Below are 19,909 nucleotides of genomic sequence, written 5' to 3'. Positions count from 1 at the left end.
CTATGTTGAACAGTTTCTGAGTTATAAGCATTTTTGCATGTCCGGACCCCACTTTTTCAAATAAATTGGGGGTCCGGGGGGTGGCGGGACACTGGTTGGTGGGCCTGATGGATAGAGCTTCATCAGAGCTAAACAACAAAAGAAATCTGAAGCTTCTATGTTGAACAGTTTCTGAGTTATAAACGATTATGTATGTCCTGACACCCCCAATTTGAAAGTAGCCCCCTCCTCAAATATGGGGTCCATCATAAAACCGTTGGCTGGCGCAGTGTAGGTCAGACTCATCTACAGTCCTGCCAAATTTCAAGTTGATTGGTGCAGCTGTTTTTGTGCTACGGTTGACCAAAAATCTCCGGAGAAAAAAAAAACAAAAAATAAATAAATAATTTTTTTTTTAAATAAACAGTACGAAAACAATATGACTCCCGCTTACGCTTCGCGTGCGGGGGTCATAATAAACATCGACTATCTGACTGAACTGTTGGCTTGGTGGGATTGAAAAAAAGATGTGTAAAACGCAGATGGAATCCAGCATAAAAACACAGAATCTCACAGAATTTGCTTATTTGGGCGAGTTTCTGAGGTATTTAGAACGCTGCCGCTCTCTGTGCCTGCTGTTACCTGGGAACAGGCAAGCAAGGGGAGTGCTCTGAGCTGCCCTCCCCACACAGATAGATTTTTAAAAAAGTAATTCGTGACCTGCAGTGAACAGACTCACCAAGACAACGTCCTCCAAAAATATAAAGTATAGCATAAAATTTAGTGCAGAACAATACTGCAGCAATTATTAATTTGTCTGGAGAACAAYTTTCTATAAGTTCTGTGAGCGCACGATGAGTTGACCGTTAATACACATGAAGACCACTTCCTGTCTGAGTCACGTTAGAAACAGAGAGAAGCAGCGAGATGAGCGAGACACACGCCTGCCATACTCCTAGACTGTCAGAACTGAGGTGCGAATTTATCCAAGATTTTGTTTATATGTGTGCTGAATCAGATATTCATTAAGAAATAATGAAAAGGCTTTGCTCGTTTTTATTGATAAAGCATTGTAAACAGGGGATGGAGGGGGGGGGGTCTTCTAAAGCAAAAGTTAAAATGATCTGCCTTAAACTATTCAGAAGGCAAGTGTGCACAAATTGTTGCCATTTGTAGGTTTTATGTTTCTTTAAAAGGGCAATATCATGTAAAATCAACTTTTTTGAGTTTTATATCATGTTATAATGTTATACTCTCATAAAAAACATGCCCAAAGCCTTGCTTTGACTCATTCATGCATGTTTGAGAAATCCTGCAGCGTTTGCTGAGGAGCAAAACGACAGGTGGGGACCAGGAACGCCCCTTGGACATGTCTTTAAGCCAAACTTCCTCATCACGGAGCACACCTCCCCACCCCACACACCCCGCCCGTGACTCCTGCAGGCTCTCGGCAGTAACAGAGCAAAGTGAAAGTGAAACTTAAACTGTCTGCTGCTCTTAACACTACTGCTCGCTCAGTGAAACTCTTTTCAGATTCAAAATACCTTTGAGGAAATGTATTTTCAGATGCCAAGTAAACTGCATCATAGCGCACGCGAGAAACAACCCCCCCCACACACACACACACACACACACACACACACACACACACTGAAGCTTACAGGACAGAAGCGAAAGGTGGTTCTTAAAGAGACAGAGGCAAAGGCGTTTAGAAGAGGAAGTGATAAGTTGAGAAGATAAGTTTTTCTATTTAAACATAAAAACAGCATTTCAATAACAGCTAAAGGTGACAGATACTTTATTATGGTATAGTATTTAAATATATGCCTGAGAAACACATAATATTGCCCCTTTAAGACATATGTTAAGTTCAGTTCTAAAACATTTTTATTTTACACAGCAATTTGTTACATTTGTGAAAGTGAAATAACAGACATTCATTTGTTAAATTATGTTTTAGTCAGTTTACACATCTTTTGGGTTAATGAATATGGTTAGACATAATGTGGAATTCAGAAAAAAATGGAAAAAGATGAAGTTTGAAAATTTTAAATGGAATTTATGAAAAAATAAAAGTGATTTTATAGGCCMCTAAAGAATAAGTTGTGTCATCCTGCATAATAGTTCAAAGAAAATATTTTTTAATAACAAATGTGGCTACAGGCAAGCAGCAATCAGAAAAATGGGCTTTTATTTTATAAATCACAAATTTTATTGATATAACCTAACTTTGAGGTTAGAACATGATGATTCAAGACATTGATTTTGAAGAGGGAAGAAGTTTTGTTTACATATCTGAGGCCAGCTCAGTAACTGTCGCTCAGTTGTAATAAATGAGCAAATTAAACAAGTGTGGTGAGTTCAGGTTGCAGGTGACGGATGGGAGCTTTCTGCATGCATATCAAAACAAATAATCCAACACCACGGCTCAGAAACTCATAAAAACGGAATTAATGACGTTAGCTTAGCATTCAGATTCTAGCATGCACGCTTCCCCACATGCAACACTCATTTAAAACACCTCTGAGCATCACAGCCACACAAACACAGGTTATCACAACCAAAAGGACGGATGTGTGAGACTAAAATAAAACAAACCTCTGTGCAGGTTTATTTTGCATGCTTCGGAAATACCACTACACAAATACACACGACCACAAAAAGAAAAAAAAAAAGAAAGCAGCTTTTCGTCACCGCATCGCCTGCCTTTTAATCAGCCGCTTTATTACAGTCTAATAAAAATGCTGAATTGCGTCGCTTCGGCTTTGTTTTGAAAACAAATCGTATGCATAGAAAGAGGGAAATCAAGTGGCTTGTTCTGAAAATCAACAATGTTGTTTACAGTGTTGAACGCTCTGTTGTCAGAAGTGATCTGGATAACGCACAGCAGGAGGTGCTGCGATGACACTTCTCCCCCCGATTTATATTTATTCTAACTTAAGGCAAGAATTTCATTTGAAAAGCAGTGAAAGAAAAAGCAAAACGTAACGACATGAAGTTGAAGGTTTTACCAAAACAATTTCACACCAGAAGAGCCTCACGTATCTAGCTCTGGAGTTTGAAAGCAGGATTAAAAAAAAAAAAGAGGAACACAAGCTGAGCATTTTAAAACATACGGTTAGCATTTATGTTGAAACCAAGACTGCTTTATAATTGCAGGTATATTTGTAAGACCACAGCTTGTTGGGGAGAGATATTGTGGGTGAGGCCTGAKCAAATTACTTTCAGCTTGATTTAAGAGAAGAGCGCGTCTGTATTTTCTGCCCCAGAAGTTTCAGTCGTCGCTAACCTGTTCCAAAAATTGAGCCCTCTGAAGCTGCCGGCTCGCTGGTCTTCAGTCCGCCTCACACCCGATTAAAAACGTGAATCATAGCCGCACCGCAGCTATAATTTGGAGCTAAGTGTGTATGCGTGTGTGTGACCAACTCTCTTTTAGGGTGACCCCAAAGATTCGTTTCCCCGACACAAACAGAGCAATGTTGTATATGCTGTTAAGTGCCAGGAGGACTGCGACCAGTAATACATCGGGGAAACAAAGCARCCACTGTTCAAAAGAATGTCCCAACACAGACGAGCTAVDTCTAATGGCCAGAACTCTGCAGTTTTCACTCATTTACAGGCCAGCGGTCACTCTTTCAGAGATGAGGATGTTCTCATTCTTGATAGAGAGGAACGTTGGTTTGAGAGAGGAGTAAAAGAAGCCATTTTTGTGAAGAAAGACCGTCCATCATTAAACAGAGGTGGAGGCCTCCGTTTTCAGTTGTCCCTCTCCTACAATGCTGCTATTGCCAGCATCACTCCACCCACTGTTAACAATAAGTGTTAATTAGGTGTCAACGGTAGCCATGTGATGTATCAGTCACATGGAGGCAGGGCTTAAAAGCCTGAATTTTGCCTGAAACTCTCAGACTGAAGAAGTCTCTTGGAGGAGAGACGAAACGTTTCATTAGAGAAGAACCCGTCCAGAAGACCTATACAATTTTTTTCTTTTTGATTTTTACCTGGATTACTGAGATGCATCAGGACATGTCCTTTAGGATAAGCTACCAGCCAATGAGCTGACACTCAGGAAGCAACATTTCCTTTTTGTGTAAAYCTAAAACCGTGCTACAGAAATAAGCGCCCTATGTGCGCATTTGGGCCATCCTTAAAATTCACTGTTTCATGTTCTGAAGGTGTTATTAGATTACTTCAAAGTTCAAAAAGGAAAGAATAAGTGAGAATAAGAAGTGCATGCTCTCGTGGGCAATCCGTGCCAAAGTCTTAAAAGTGATTTGGGGAAGTCTTTTGCTTAATTTTCCCTGGTTTGCTTTCTACAACTGCAAGCCTCTGAAGTCTCCCTTAAGAAACAGCAGCATCCCGATGAAACGGAATTAATGAGACAACACTTGAAGTTTGCATCAAAAAGCATTTCCGGTTTATTCATCACTGAAGTCGGAGATGGCTAAACAACTCTCCTCTGAGCTACGGTGAATCACTTTGGAAAAGCCACAAGAATAACTAGACTTCAAAAAAAATATCCTGATTTCTTTAATTTATGCTGAGCTGTCTGACATTTGCGGAGAAAAGAAACGGGTAATAGAATTAGCTCAAGGTTAGGGGGAGATATGATGTTCAGCGAACATGTCTTTGACAAGTGATTGGCCCAGCTCGTCTGTCATCATTTCAACAGGAGACCAAAATAAAAACTGTTTTTACATTCAGGGGTTCCTTATAAAATGCTGATGTCAGTTTTGGTTAGACTGGTCGAAATACACCCGAGCAGATGGGCTACACTTTGAAAATTCCAATGGGATTGAAGATATTGTTAAAAATACAAAAGTCAGGCCAACGCCTCGAGGTAACAGTTGTTCTACAAAGGAACAGGGGAAAAAAAAGAGAAAGAGATTGACGTCTCAGTTAGGATTTGGAGTATTAAATAGTCTACCTAAGTTCTCAAGCTCGTGCCACAAAGTTCACATCCCAACAGACGACACATTGCAAAAAAATATAAGTCTTGGTCAAATATATTTCCAACAAGCAAACACAAACGGGGCTGTCGTAACTATGTCAAACTTATTAAACTGAATATTTATGCTCTTTTTCCTGTATAAAGTTATTAGCTGTAATAAATGCATACGATAAAGTACACCTCATAAACAGCAAAAAGGCTAAGAAAAAAAAGAAAGAAGTGACAAAAGTTCAGTGGGGTCTACAATAAAAGTGTGTTTTATAGAGAATGACGTCATTGCATTGACAGGAGCACTTAGTTGATGCAACTGAAGCGTTACTGTATTATACTGAACACAACATTGTGGACAAAAAGTATCTGTTAGTGAACCAGCATCATGTAAAGAATATTCATGTTGCTGGGGAGAAGGATGTCTGGTTTCCCTCCTGGAACATGGACTACATTTTAAGCAAAACCACTCCTCAAATTGTTGGTAGTTATTTGAATTTTGTTTGAATATTGGACCCTAATGCAGGAGTAGAGGCATGGATAACATAGTCATGGCTGCCTTTTGTATTCTTTCATTACCCTATGAAAACAAACCAGGTGAATCTTTTTTAAGGGGAAATACTTGATGGGGTTTCCCTTTCTCCAGCCACGACACACGCCATGTGATGTCCTCTTCCAAAACAGTATGATGAAAATCTTTAATAATATTGAAACCATAACATTTTCAAACTGAGGTATATCTCGTCTAATCTATAATTTATTTACCTAACAAGGCTGAGTCAGGTCCTCTGGACAGAAATGTTTCGTCTTTTATCCAAAAGACTTCTTCTGTCTTCTTCCGTACAGAGGACCTGATTTAACCTTGTTAGATTTTTCTACCTGGATTATTGAGATGCATCAAGAAATATAATCTATTCAGTCTTTTTACAAATGCTGCATCTATATATTATAGGGRAAAAAAATCAAGTTTCATCTGCACCCAAAAGGATTTGTTCACCAAAGAGGAAACTAAAAAGAGTTTTCACCGCCACACAGAGAACAAAACCACCAGTTAACTAGAAAACCAGGGAAGAACAGAAGATTCTGGCAGATCATAAAATTTTCCAGTCATGTTTGTTTTTGGTTAGTATAACTGCAATTGTGCTCATTTTTTTCCCTTTGCAACAACACACAAACACAAATCCAATAACAAAACTATTAATTTTTGCAGCTAGACAGTGACTACAATAAAATGCACTTCTAATACTGCTGCAAAAGCCTCAAAGGAAAGACTATTTTCACCCCACACTCCAAACAAAGCCATCGGGGCCAATATCTGAGCCATTAAATGGCGAGACAAAAGTTTTTGCAGAGACAGAAATAGATGCAGAATGAGCAGCGGCAGCATAAGAGGTCTTGCAGAGTGCTCATTAGTACTACTTGGTCAACACATGAAGTATTAAAAGTGCACCRGCTGCGCACCCCACCAATCCTCTGCAGCCGTGACGTGGCAGCTGCTTCTCTTTCAGCTAATGAGTCATCCACRGTGGTGTTCAGTGAACCCTGGGAAAATTTTCTTCGTGATATTTGAAGAAATTCATCTTTTCAATTGATGTGAGTATGGGGAGAAAGCCATTAGCATGACAGTTGAATGCTTTCCCCTCTCGCCCAGCTGAAACGCACACACACACACACACACATACACAAACACACAACGGGCTCATTTAAAAGCATGCAGCCTGGGACGCCAGCCGAAGCTTTAGTGTAACCCGCTGAAATAACCCATCAGTCAGCATCAGCAACCTTCAGACAGCCGCAGACCTTCGGGCCCGCTAATGGACACAAAATGGGCTCAATGTGCACACAGCGAGATGTAGCACAAGCATTAAAAATAATAATCCACGACTGTGAAAAACCCAATTTTAATGCAAAATGTAAGAAATTGGCTACAAAGTTGAGCAAACTGAACCAGGAGATCCCCAGTAAAATTCGATTTAGTTCCATTACTCTTATTGTTCAGGCCCTCAAACGCAGCGAACAGGGAATGCCTGTGATTATTTTAGTCTCACATTTCACACCACCCTTTTATAAGTCTCTCAATAGTCTACAGGTTGTTGAAGTCTTTTCACACATTACGAGCTCAAACATTTCTGCTTATTTTCCTTTGACTAAGGTGGTTTATGAGGTTGTTTCTTTGTAACATGTTACATTTATTTATGTAAAATACCTTTACAAAAAATAACTCAGGCCATAAAACAATAAGAAACGAAGTGCTTATCACTTCAAAGGTATGACGATAACTTACAAAGCTGCTTCACCAGCTTACTATAGCCCAATATAGTGTATTTAAGCAGATAATTTCTGTTACATATTATTTTCAAAAGCACTAGTTCTTCAAAGGGTTGTAAATTCTGTTTATTTAAGTTAAGCAATTAATGTCATATTGGCCAGAAATTCTACAAAAAATGTCGGTATAGTATATTTGCAATCTGATGCTGCCCCTATTTCTGTGAATCGTTATCAGCCAAAGAAAAACTGCATCGGTCAACCTTTATTTACAATTAATTACATGTTAGAGTCATTTCAATTCAAAAGTGTCCACCACAGCCAACTGACCCTAAAAACACACACACATGGAAATAAGTCAGCCAAATCTACTGATATTGATCTAAAATCTGGTGCAGTGGTAAATTAAACTGATCCCCATCACATTTTGTAAGGTCAACTCTGTTAAARTATCTCACGAACCACAGGATGGATGTTAAGGAAACTTTCAAGAAATAATCATTAGCTGATTAGCTTTTGAAATCACTTAAAATCAATATGGCCTCTACAGCTAAGCAACCACAGCTGGCTCAGAAATGGCTATAACCTGGTAAAATTTGACAATATTGACATAAAATTAGTTGAGTTAATAGCGGAGTCATCATACTCTGAGCTTGAAATCCTGTGATATTTTATTGATTTGTGTGTACTCCAGTGCTTTATTACCAAACTGTACTTTTTATTGCTCTGACTTAGCATTGTTTCTAGTGTTTTTATGCTGTGTTCAGACCGAACGCGTTTTGAGAAATCGCGTCCAATGCCTCAAGCCGGATGTTCGTGCACTTACAGGTCAAACGCTTGTCAAAATTGCTCGAGACATCAGGAAGAGCCTATTGGTTGTTTTCCTCTGCCGGTCTTTGTACAATGGCGGATGGAATTGTGAGAGTAGCTTGGCTTTATTTATGGAGAACAAGAACACATTGCCAACTCCTGGAGTGGTGAAACTCACCAACTCCTCCAAATTATCTGGTSAATTAATTAATTCTATAGTGAGTGCAATGTGCTCTTGCTCTCTGTAATAAAGCAGGAACAAGCATCCAACTTGAGGCGTTGGATGTGTTTTTGACACTCAAAACACATTTGGTCTGAACGCAGCATTAGTTGCCCATGTGCCACTACGTCCTATAGTGGAGTCTTTCTGATTGGTTGACGCTCCACAAAAAGCTGCATCAAACGCTCAAAACACGCAGCACTATTAAGCGCTAGACACGCCCCAGCACTTCCTGATGCTCGTCCACCATAAGGCTCAGTTATAGTCGCACTTTGGTACCCGCACATGGCACGCGTGCACCCTCGACAGCGTTGAGGTGTTTATAMTTGGCTCTTACGTCGTTGTRGATTTCTCCAGAAGGACACGTCAAAGTACACTTTATAACTTGTGAAATGTTGTAAATAGGAGGGCAAAAGCTTTGACAGACAAACAAGCCGTTTGAATGGTGCGCAGCACGCACAGCCTTTGCGGAGTTACAAAATTTCGGAGGTGCAAGACCACGCGCCGGGACACCGTACAGGCCTGTCATAATAAACAAAAAAATCAATTAATCATATGATAAATTAAATTGAGGAAGATAAATTAAAATAAACACAATCATTTTCAAAAAGAAAAAAATTGTATAGGTCTYCTGGACGGGTTCTTCTCTAATGAAACGTTTCGTCTCTCCTCCAAGAGACTTCTTCAGTCTGAGAGTTTCAGGCAAAATTCAGGCTTTTAAGCACTGCCTCCATGTGACTGATACTCACATCACATRGCTACCGTTGACACCTAATTAACACCTATTGTTAACAGGGGGTGGAGTGATACTGGCAATATCAGCACTGTAGGAGGGGGACAACTGAAAACGGAGGCCTCCACCTCTGTTTAATGATGGACGGTCTTTCTTCAAAAAAATGGCTTCTTTTACTCCTCTCTCAGAAGAGAAGAAGATTAATTGTGGTATTTAGCCAATAACGATTAATTTGACGATTAATGCCCTGAGTCCCTAGACACCCTTATTTCGTAGTAACATGACCAATTTAGTGGGAAAGATTTGCTTTTTGTAAAAAAAAATTGTTCCAAATTGTGTGAAAATTACAGATTTCAGGCTATACATCATRTTTTAAATTGTGTAGATAGATAAATAAATTACAGAACTTTATTTTAATGTTCGTCATATTTGAAGCGGAGAGGAACACTGAGCAGACTGACCGGAGTAATCCCCARTCAGTCTGCCTGGTGGCATTAATCGTATTAATTGTCAAGTGCCAAAAATTAATCGATTAATGTTTTTCTGACGGTTAATTGCACACGATACGATTATGCCCAATAGGGCTGCCACAAACGATTATTTTAATAATCGGTTAATCACAGATTATTTATTCGATTAGTCGACTAATCGAATCATACGTTAATTGAATATAAAACACAGAGCTTATCGTGTCAGAATGCAGCTGCTATTGTATAACCATTGTTAGATTTTAGCTATATGCTAACTAAAAATAATTGCTGTTGAAGGTAAGTTCTGCCTTGCAGATATTGCACAGGTTTCTCTTTCATTTTCTTAAAATGATCCCACACTTTGAGCTCTGTTGTCAGGTAGCCATGATACCAGAGCCTGTCTGTATAATGTCTTGTGACGTCCACGGCCTACCCCAGTTACCACTACTGTGCATGTGTGTCAAGGACAGAAAGGCAGATGTGGCAGTGGAAGGTGTCAAAGCAGTTTGGAGAGAAAAACAAAGTAAAGAACAACAAAAAAAAAGAGAAAACGATTAATCGATTATTAAATTAGTCATCGATTATTTTAGTAATCGATTAGTCGTCGATTAATCGTGGCAGCCCTAATGCCCAACCCTGCTCCTTTAACACTTTTCAAATAAACTTGACAGAAATTGAATCTCATCAAAAGTTAAAGGCATTAAAATACTAAAAGCCTGACAATAAAGTTGTGTATCAAAGCTTTGTTTATATTTTCCTCTTATTCTCCTGATTTACTATGTAATGACCCATGAGATATGCTTGTATATAAAACTGAACAGCACAAAAAGATAAACCTCTTGATGCCAAAAKGTTGAAGACACAGCTGCTGTCATATAAAAATAACATATCACCTGATTAGAATCGTCTCTTTTTCCATTCAGGGRCATTAAAGCTTTTTGGTGATTTGTTTTGGTACAAGTGAATACACTTAGCTGTGCTCGCTTGCATCACAATGGTACATAATGGTGTTTCCCATCAGGAGACAGTGGAAGCTAACCGGGACAGCCCTGCGTGGTTTCGGCCCAAGTTTCACAACATTTGAGGAAGTGGTATTAAATAACAAACCGCAACAAATACTCCCGGTGCGTACGACAAAAAGTAACAGTTTAGTGACAAAGCGWAGCTAAACTTTKKWRSMRRRRRGSCCCMAAAAACACAGGAAACAGGCGCGCCTCTAACAATCCCCAATCCACTCTTCCTCACAAAAGAGTCACACAAGCCTTGTTTTTGTTTTTCGTGCCAATTTACAGGGCAAGGTTCCACTCTCGTAACATTTGCATTCCTGAAGTTTGGCTAAATAATAATAATAAAAAATCTCTAAACTTGTGCAATCTTACAGCAGAGAGCTAACTAGCGATGGAGCCACGAGAGTTTTCTTTACGTACCAACTCCATACTTTTCCTTCTTAGAAGGCACCCAGCGAGACATGTCTCAGAGTCCAAGCGTCCTCAAAGTTGTCGGTTTTCTTGCGAGGGGGGAAAAAAAAGCGCCGAGTGAGACTTATAAAAACAATAATTAAAAACGTGGACTTGTGTTTTYAGTTTTCTCCGAGCTTTAGGGAGCTGCTCCGAGCAGCCATTTTCCACCAGTGACAGGACGCTCCGCAAGAGGGAGGAAGGGAACGCAAAACTTTTTTTTCCTCCTAGGCGCTCATGCTGCAAGCATCCTGCTCGACTGGCTCTGCTCTAAAGACTGAAACTCAGCTTTACTTGACAGCTAAAAAAAAAAAGGCAGAACATTAGCTAAAATCAGCAGAAGGCTAGTTAATAGTAGCAAAGTGGTAACTAGTAGCTAAAAGTATCAAAAGGCTGTCTAAAAGTAGCTGAGTCTTAGCTAAAGGTAGGACTTGCTTAAAGGAACAGAACTGCAACTTAAAACTAGCAAAAAGCTAGCTAAAGATGCAAAATATTTTAGCAAAATCATCAGCTAAAATTTGAAAAACGTGCTGAATGTTAAAAGTAGCTAAAATAAAAAATGTTGAATGCTAATAGTAGCAAAACAACAGTTTAAAGCTAAAAGAATCAAAAGGCATGCTAACAGTAGCAAAATCTTAGCTAAAAGTAGCAAAAGGGCTTGCTGAAAGTAGTAAAACGGCAGTTTAAATGATCAAAAGGCTTGCAGAACCTTAGCTAAAAGTAGCCGAAGGGCTTGCTAAATGTAGTAAAACGGCAGTTTAAATGATCAAAAGGCTTGCGGAACCTTAGCTAAAAGTAGCCGAAGGGCTTGCTAAAAGTAGTAAAACAGCAGTTTAAATGATCAAAAGGCTTGCAGAACCTTAGCTAAAAGTAGCCGAAGGGCTTGTTAAAAGTAGCAAAACAGCAGTTTAAATGATCAAAAGGCTTGCAGAACCTTAGCTAAAAGTAGCAGAAGGGCTTGCTGAAAGTAGCACAACAGCAGCTTAAGGCTAAAAGTAGCAGAATCTTAGATAAAAGTAGGAAATAGGGATTGCTAAATGAAGCAAAACAGCTACAACCTGAAATGAACAAAACGATATGTAGCTACAAATGCCAAAAGGCAAGCTAAAAGTGGCAAAACGCTAACTAGAATAAAAAAAATCCAAAAAGGCTTGCTTAACGTTGCAAAGAGCTAAAAAAAAAAACAGTTGCAAAAGCACTTGCTAAAAGTGGCAGAAGAGCAACTGACAGCTAAACGTAGCATAAACTATAGCAAAACAGCTACAAGCTAAAAGTAGCAAAAGGATAAGTAAAAACACCAAAAGTCTAGGGCAAAATAGTAATTAGAAGCTAAAAGTTTCTAAAAGCTTGCTAATAGTGGCAGATTCTTAGCTACAAACAGCAAAATGCCTTGCTAAAAACTAAGTAGCAGAAAAGCTGCTAAAAGTTGCAAAACTTTAGTCAAAAGTAGCAGATTGGTTTGCTAAAAATTAAAAGTAGCCAATCTTAAAAAACAGCATGGTTGCTCAAGCAGATTTCAAAAGAACAATGTTTTGAAGAATTTGTTTCTACGGGGAAAATACGTATTTCTAAGTAAAGTTGAATATCTTGAAAAGATTAAAGATACAAAAACCAAAAGTCAGATCTCCCTATCACTACTGAAAAGAAGCTGAAATGTGTTCCTGTAGCTTCATCATTACATTTAAAAAGGGAAGGAAAGGACACAAGAGCATTAATTCAAATTCTGTGGTTGATCCAAATCAGAGCAACAATTTTAATGTAAATGAGTGTTTTTTTTTTTGTTTGTTTTTTTGGTGGAGCTTAAAAATACAAGTTGCATTGATTAAATGCAGTACCATGCAAAAATGGTTGCTTGTCGCTCTGTTAGCAAAATATTTCATGAACCACTCGATGGATTTTATTGKAACTGTTAGAGATTAATCATTAGATGTACACAGCTACAAGTCATTAAGAGTTAACTCAAGTCAATATGGCAATCAACTGACTGTTGAAAACATAAAAATAGTGATAACGTAGCTAATTTTGCAGAAATTGAGCTAAAATGGGATGTGGTAGTAGCTGAGATACATTTTAATTATAAAATGGTATTCTCCTTTAAGTCACACCAAAACCAATTTGACACACAATCTGTTCACTTTAATAAAACAATGACTTGTTTCTGAAGAAAAAAGAACTTGCTGATCCTTATTTAACTGTCATTAAATAAAATCTGACCCCAACCCCCTCAAAAAAAAAAAGCTTGAGGCTAATTTGTCTGCCTTGTAAWAAACTCCTCCATCGTGGGACATCATGTGGGTCACAGTTACTTATCCTTGAGGACACTGGCCCATTTTTTAAGACGGTCTTGCTGCAGTCACACGGCTCGCAGAGCGGCTCGAGGACAGCCAGGCTTATCAACAACAAGCAACCACGAGATCAGAGGCGGGAGAAGGAACAGAAGGGAAGTCAGCGGAAAGGATTTCAAAAACATGGAAAAGTGAGTCATGAAAAAAGATGGATAATCTGCTCATTAGGGTTTCGGCTCTATTTGCGGGGATTGTCACTGTTAATGGAAATAGGAGTGTTGTGATTAAAGGCTGAATGTTGCATTCAAGTAAAAATCTTTTTACGTTAAAAAAACGGATCATCAAGTATATGTATTTTTTTCATTTTCCAGCTTGCCCAACCCCTTAGACAATTCTTGTCCTCCCCTCTCGTATTGGAAACTCAGCTGTTGTCCTCAGTAACTCTTTTGTTTGCCAAAGCATCCCTCACATTGCTACATGCCTGACTGGAGACAGTACCCACCAGCACCTACTTTATACCAAGACAGAGAGAGTTTACACCCAGGGAAGGGCTGGAGTCAAGAAGAAAAGGATGGTTTGCAACTAAATGTAAGTACTGCAAAAGTGTGCCATATCTTGTGATCTATAACATTTCGCACTAATTCTTTAGTCAAGCAAGATGACCTCCTTCATGTATCCAATCTCCCCCCATGATTTATGGGTTGCTTCGCAGAAATGTGTCCAATTAATCAAGCTGATTCTTGTTAATATTTCTAATAGAAGGGGCTGAAACTTGAGATCAAGAAGGATGGCTCTCCGCCGGCCAGCAGCCCACCAACGGAGAGCTCCAGGCTGGAGGAGATCAGGAGATGAGATCTACTGGGGAGAGATGTCTTTGCCTCGAGTCTCCCACCCGTCACCTCGACCCCAGAGCGCCATCGAAGGAGGCCATCTGGACGCCTGGCTGGAGCACCTGCAGAGCCAGGCCGGACCCCCGCCTGGTAATCCATCTTTTACGGGTCATGACAGGGAGCCGGCCTGCAGACGGTCGAGCTACCCGTCCTTCAGCACGGGCTCGTCCTCGTGTGGGAGCCGGAGCGTGTGCGAGAGCTCGCCGAGCAGCCAGGACTCCCTCCAGGCTGGGTTTCTGCCCCCCTCAGAGCGCAGGGGAAGCTGGGAAAGAGCTCATATCATGCGGCCCCCCAAGAAGGAGCAAGCTCAACTCAGTTATCTGGCTCCAGTCAAGATTGGGTGGCTGCCAATTCAGAGGAGAGTGATGATGGTGGCAAACGCTTGCAGCCAAAAGGGTCTGGATAATTCTGCTGGACAAGTAAGAAACAAAAACCTTTAGGAGGTCATGCTGTTTTTTTTTTTTTTAATATGGGTTCAGTGAGTTCTGGAGGATAGAAAAAGTCTTCAGGGTTACAAAGAGTTACAACTTCTGAGTCTTGGAGTTGATTTATCTTGTAACTTACCTCCCTTCAGGTTGTGACTCTGATTCCCACACGTCAGAGGGACAAAGTGAGCTCTGCAGCTCGAAAAGTTCAGAGTCGTGTATCCAAGATGTTGGTGGAAAAGGGTAGTAAAGGGGGAAAAAAAGCACACAGTGCCAGAGAGAGCCACTTGTAGTCGGGCATCAGTTACCACRGAAGGAGGCAGAGCTCCAGCGTCTTTAGAAAACAGCCTACTCTGCAGGATCTTTGTGCATTCTCCAAAGCTTTACCACTAATTTAGAGCTGTAAAAGCGGAGGCTGAGCTTTGTGCCCTGAGAGGATGCAAGACAATGTACAAAAACAATTCAATGGAATTAGATAGTAATAACAATGCTTAATAGCAATCGATTTGTTGTTATGATGCACAAAGCATGTCTGCACTCACCCCTGGATTTCTCACTCAACACAGCTGAGGCTAAACACAGCAGAACAGCATATAAAAAGCTAAAATGAGCAGAACAGTAACAAAACAGCTCAAAGAAGCAGGATAAGAAGACAAAAATACAAAACAGCAGAAGCTGTAGCAGATTTTATATACGTTTCGAAGGATTTGAATAGTAATTTTTATTTTAAATAAAGTTAAACATTCTGAAATGTATAAAAGTTACAAAGACCAAAAGCCGTGGCACACCGTTATTAAGCTGAATGTTTTGATATAAATGGTTAAAAAGCACAAAGTAGTTTGTTTACAAAAAAACAACTGAAGAAGCTAAAGAGGAAAGCAATATTGTGAACGCTGACTCAGCGTTTGAGCTTCATTCAAAACTGCAAAGTTACACCTTTATCGCTTCAGAACTTGACCTTTTATACCAGAAATGTAATATTGGCTCGGTGCAAACATACCTTTTTAAAAGCTGTTTTTTTTTTCTTCATCTTTTCAGGTGAAACTGAAAGAACCCATCACTCCAACCTTTAAAAGGAACAAGGAAACACCTCAAATTCAGGGTATGTGTAAAATTTACTGAATTACACCCAGTTTTGTGTTTTATAAGGTCAGTTGGCTGTGGTGGCCAACTTGAACAGGGCTCAGTCCAAAGTGAAGGGTTAGCTAACGATTATTTCCTGCAAGTTTAATTAAAATCAGCCCAATGACGTGTGGATATTTTGCTAACAGACACATAAACACGTTGACACAAACTAAAACATGTTCATCTGCTTGTGCCTTTTGGCAGTGGGTAATAAACAGCAAATACTTTAGTTTTTTTGCAGCAGAAATTGCCCCAAAAGGCTTTGGTTTCAGTTGATGTTTAAATCTTGATGGGTGCTGTAACAACAGCACACCTGCAGGCTCTGGACCTGACGGAGGGACAACAAGAACTTATTTCAGGGTCAACCTGTCACACGTTTCACCTGCTTCTAATCAGCTMCTTTCCGGTGGCGTTGTCCCTGTCCTCCTTCCTCATTGACTGATTGCCTGATCATATTAAACAACACTCCCTCCCCCCACAAGAACTCCATTATACACTGGTTCCGACTACTGTGACGTGGGTCTCTGGCAGCACCCTGGTGAAATAAATGAACACCGTTAGGCTTGAACTGTTGGCAGGATGGGGATGGAGGCAAGTGGCAGACCGATAAGCACAGATGCAGACTGATCAGAGAAGGAGTCTTGTAAATCTCTGAACTCTCTGGGTTTGATCTGAAACTTGATCCTTCAACCTTGTCCTTGTTTATACGTAGATTATCCTCACAGAACTCGTGCTAATCCCCATCCATCTATAGAGCACTGAGAACATGGCTGATTAAAAGCTTCATGTATAGATGGGCTGAGAGATAAACACACAAACGTGCCAGCTTGTAGGCAGCTACTATATTTAATATTAAACTAAATTGTATTTTATGTACAAATATCATAGTTTAATAAAAAAATTTACAGTCAAGAGTGTAAAATTATGCTTAAATTGCCCAATGCCCTTATATTTTGCCAATTTTTACTAAATGTGAAATTTTTATGTTAAATAACATATGTTAAATCCTAAATATAATTGTGTAAATATTAATATAATAAAGCTTACTTTAAAATTTCCAGAATGGAACGCAGCTCTTGCCATTGTGCGGCTTTTATTGTGATGTCATCATCCTGCGACAAAAGCAACCTCTAAGCTGAAGGTGGTGTGGCTGCATGCCCGACTCGTCCCGATAGCACGATCCGTACTGTCAGCTCATTTGCGCTAAAAAGACTGAAACCATTAATTTTTATACATAAGTGTAAAGGTGTGTTACATTATATTCTGAAAACAGTTTAAATATTGTATACATTTTGATTAATAAAACATAGATTTACGATGCGTACGTATTTATTTATAATAACTCGCTAACTATTTTCTAGACAATCATGTTATAACTCATCTTATCTTCATTTTATTTTTTTTCCTGGAATAAAAATCCACAGCTGTGGCAAACGTTGCCTTTTCTATGAAACATAGCAGATGATGAAAGACTGAAATTGAATTCATTCTGTCATCAGTTTAACAAAATGTTACACGCTAAAAACAATGTTTCCGGGAGAGTATGGATCATGCTTCCGGTACGGATCGGGCAGCCGCAGATGACACCTAAAATTTAGATTCAAAATGGCTGTGTCTCAATTCATGGGTTGCAAACTGACTTAGACCGAGGCCGATGTTGGCCACAGTCTGTGGGCCGTATCTGCTGCATAAACAGCTGTGAAATGAGACGGTCTAGTCTACAGAAGATGCTGCGTGACCACGCGTGATCACACGCTGCCTCGTTAACATGGTGATGCGTTTTACATCACATTGCCTCAMTTGGTTTTTCAACAACAGCACACTTGCACTCCACAAAATTCAGCTTTTATAGAAAAACGTTACATATGAATAAATTAAAAGCATTAATAAACTGGGTTTAGCTCCAGTATCACTTGTATTTTATTTAACATCTCATTGCAACAAAAGTTTCCTCAACTAAGTTGATTAACTTCCATTTGTAGATCTGTGATAAATTTCCAAGCTCCATCGTAAAAAATAATTTTTCAAAACTACTCGTCTTTGTTTTTCTGTTTAATTTTCTGATGGCGCAATGAATTCTTGGATACCATCCGCCGCGGAGGATACTCAGATGCAGCCTACATTTCCTGAGTTTTGTCGGCCGCATTTCTCGGTCGCACGAGTGGGCGAAAAATGCGGCCGACGTTGACTGCCACCCCTGAATTGAGACACAGCCGGCGTGTTCAGTGAAAGCAATACGGATGGTAGCTGTGGTCCGGCAGTTTGAAGTGCAGCTCGGACACCGGCTGCCACTGCAAGTTCGATGCTTTTGTGGGGAAGTGTTAGCAGCATTAGCAGCGTTAGCAKCATTAGCGGTTTCTTTTGTCTCAAGATGATGATGTCATATAAAGCTGAGCACCARTGGCAAAGGCTGCATTCCATTCTGAAATTCTTAAATGTAAACTTCAACATTTCGTTATAACATTACRTTTATTTACATGTTTATATTTAGAAATTAATATTTAAATATAACATTTAGTAAAAATTAGCAAAATGTAGGAACAGTGAGCTGATTAACAATAAAAAAGTTTGTGGAAGTTTTTTTTAACTCAGGAAGCGAGYTAAATAAGGAAAAAGTTTTAGTGACATTTTTTGGACATTTTATTTCACACTTGGCGCCCCATTTGCAAAGTCACGACACGATGCTGTAATAAACCATTTTCAAGCTGGATCTGTATCATTAAGAACTGATTGTTTCACTGCAGCCTGCAAATCCCTTATTTTTAGCTTTCCTTTTTCCAGTTTCTTGTTGAAAAGCCGCACAGAAGAGGCTTCAATCAAACTCAAGGTCTTGTCAAAGACAGTTTCTTACTTCTGCCTTCATTTAGCAAACATGAAATGATGTTAATGAGATGAGGATGAGGATTCGGATCCTGCACGTCAAGTTTCTGCGTGTTTTTTTTTTTCTTTTTTACACACTTAAAAAGGGATTAGAAGCATCAGAGGGATTTGTGTAAATATAGTGATGGCAGCAGGTGAATAACAGTAAAAGCAAAGAGAAAGTTAATCACGACAGTCATCCGTATATTTATGTATTTGTAGTTTCCAGAGGTAATCGTGCTCACAACGTGGTGCAAGTTGTGACTCATTTTACCAGAAAACACCAGTGCCACCTGTGCAGTGATGGGTGTGTGTGTGTGTGGGGGGGGTCATCCCAAAGTGAGAACCTGTCGCCAAGGTAACAGCAGCAGRCGGAAAACACAGCCAGGCACGCAGACAGGGCGGCGATAGAGGATCAGTCACCAGTCAAGCCTCCTGAAGAAGTGACTCTGGGGTGGTGCTTGACCATGTTTTCTTTCCCTTTCTTTTTTTTTCCTCCTCCTCTCTGGAGGCAATCTCAATTATTGACAGTGTCAACAGTTTCTGAGCATCACTGGAGGTGTGTGTTTATTAATAAGAGAGAGAGAGAGAACATGTTTTGTAAGAGATGCATTTGTTTTGCCTTGAAACACAGATGCGGCAGCGAGGAGAGGTCATACCGGTACGAGTTCTTTGGGCGTGAAGATGTGGTGGACACCTGATCGAGGCTCCGCTGACAGTAAAAAGGTAAAATATATAATTTTTTTTCTTCTGAGCTCAGATAAACCAGGAGCGAAGCTCAGCAAAGGTGTATCATGAKAAATGTTAGTGAATCTGACAGGTGTTTGGTACTCCTACCTCTGGAAACTTTCAAAAGTACTTCCAGTACTCGTCTGAACGATGTGAGGAAATTCYATAATTAAAGTCTTTTTTTAGACCAGTGTTTCTGAAAGCAGGAGGTCTCAGCTCTGTCTCTGGCAGGACACGGGGGACTGAAAAAGAAAAACGGCCTTTTTAATGGAATTTGCTTTGATTAAGTCAAAAACTAAGTGCTGGACTTCTTGTGCCACACGTCACAAAAAAAAACTAAAACATAATTTACGTTAGAAGCTACTCTTCAAAAGAAGGAAAGACTTTTTGAGTTTTAAGTAAAAATATTGCACAATGTGTTGATCTTCTACAGCATTCTGTGGTGGCCAGCTTGAACTGAATAGATGCCCTAAGTCAGGGGTCTGCAATCTTTACAATCAAAAGAGCCGTTTCTGCCCCTGGTTCACTAATAAAATGCATCTGGAGACTGTGATTTTCAACTGGTGGTCTGTGGGCCACTTCCAGTTTGTTGAAGGGTAGTTAAAATGGCCTCTGGTGGTGACATTATGAAGCTAAAAGTGTACAGTGAATTTTAACATTTATTATTATTTTTACACTTTAGGACAAAAGAAAAGACTTTTTTAACGTTAACAATAATAAAAC

The 19,909-nt window shown here is 39.6% G+C and overlaps 2 protein-coding genes across 4 annotated transcripts in view; one reads left to right on the top strand and one right to left on the bottom strand.

Moving 5' to 3' along the window:
* The window catches only part of dock1 (dedicator of cytokinesis 1), a 242,473-nt gene extending 231,367 nt beyond the window's left edge, over nucleotides 1–11,106 (bottom strand). The window contains exon 1 of the mRNA XM_014007051.1: nucleotides 10,844–11,106. Within this exon, the coding sequence (XP_013862505.1) occupies nucleotides 10,844–10,886 (43 nt within the window). The 5' untranslated portion in view covers nucleotides 10,887–11,106. The remainder of the gene's footprint in view (nucleotides 1–10,843) is intronic.
* A 2,057-nt stretch (nucleotides 11,107–13,163) lies between these two features.
* Nucleotides 13,164–19,909, top strand: part of cunh10orf90 (chromosome unknown C10orf90 homolog) — an 18,537-nt gene continuing 11,791 nt past the window's right edge. For 2 of the 3 annotated variants that reach the window (XM_014007050.1, XM_014007048.1), the window contains exons 1-5: nucleotides 13,164–13,349; nucleotides 13,530–13,746; nucleotides 13,918–14,467; nucleotides 15,512–15,575; nucleotides 19,092–19,183. In XM_014007050.1, the coding sequence (XP_013862504.1) occupies nucleotides 13,946–14,467; nucleotides 15,512–15,575; nucleotides 19,092–19,183 (678 nt within the window). In that variant the 5' untranslated portion in view covers nucleotides 13,164–13,349; nucleotides 13,530–13,746; nucleotides 13,918–13,945. The remainder of the gene's footprint in view (nucleotides 13,350–13,529; nucleotides 13,747–13,917; nucleotides 14,468–15,511; nucleotides 15,576–19,091; nucleotides 19,184–19,909) is intronic. The other variant, XM_014007049.1, reaches the window with a different exon arrangement.

Source organism: Austrofundulus limnaeus, unplaced genomic scaffold, assembly GCF_001266775.1.
Source record: "Austrofundulus limnaeus strain Quisiro unplaced genomic scaffold, Austrofundulus_limnaeus-1.0 Scaffold39, whole genome shotgun sequence".
Taxonomy (NCBI): domain Eukaryota; kingdom Metazoa; phylum Chordata; class Actinopteri; order Cyprinodontiformes; family Rivulidae; genus Austrofundulus; species Austrofundulus limnaeus.
The sequence above is the reverse complement of the archived record's forward strand: the minus strand, read 5'-3'. Positions and strand labels throughout refer to the sequence as shown.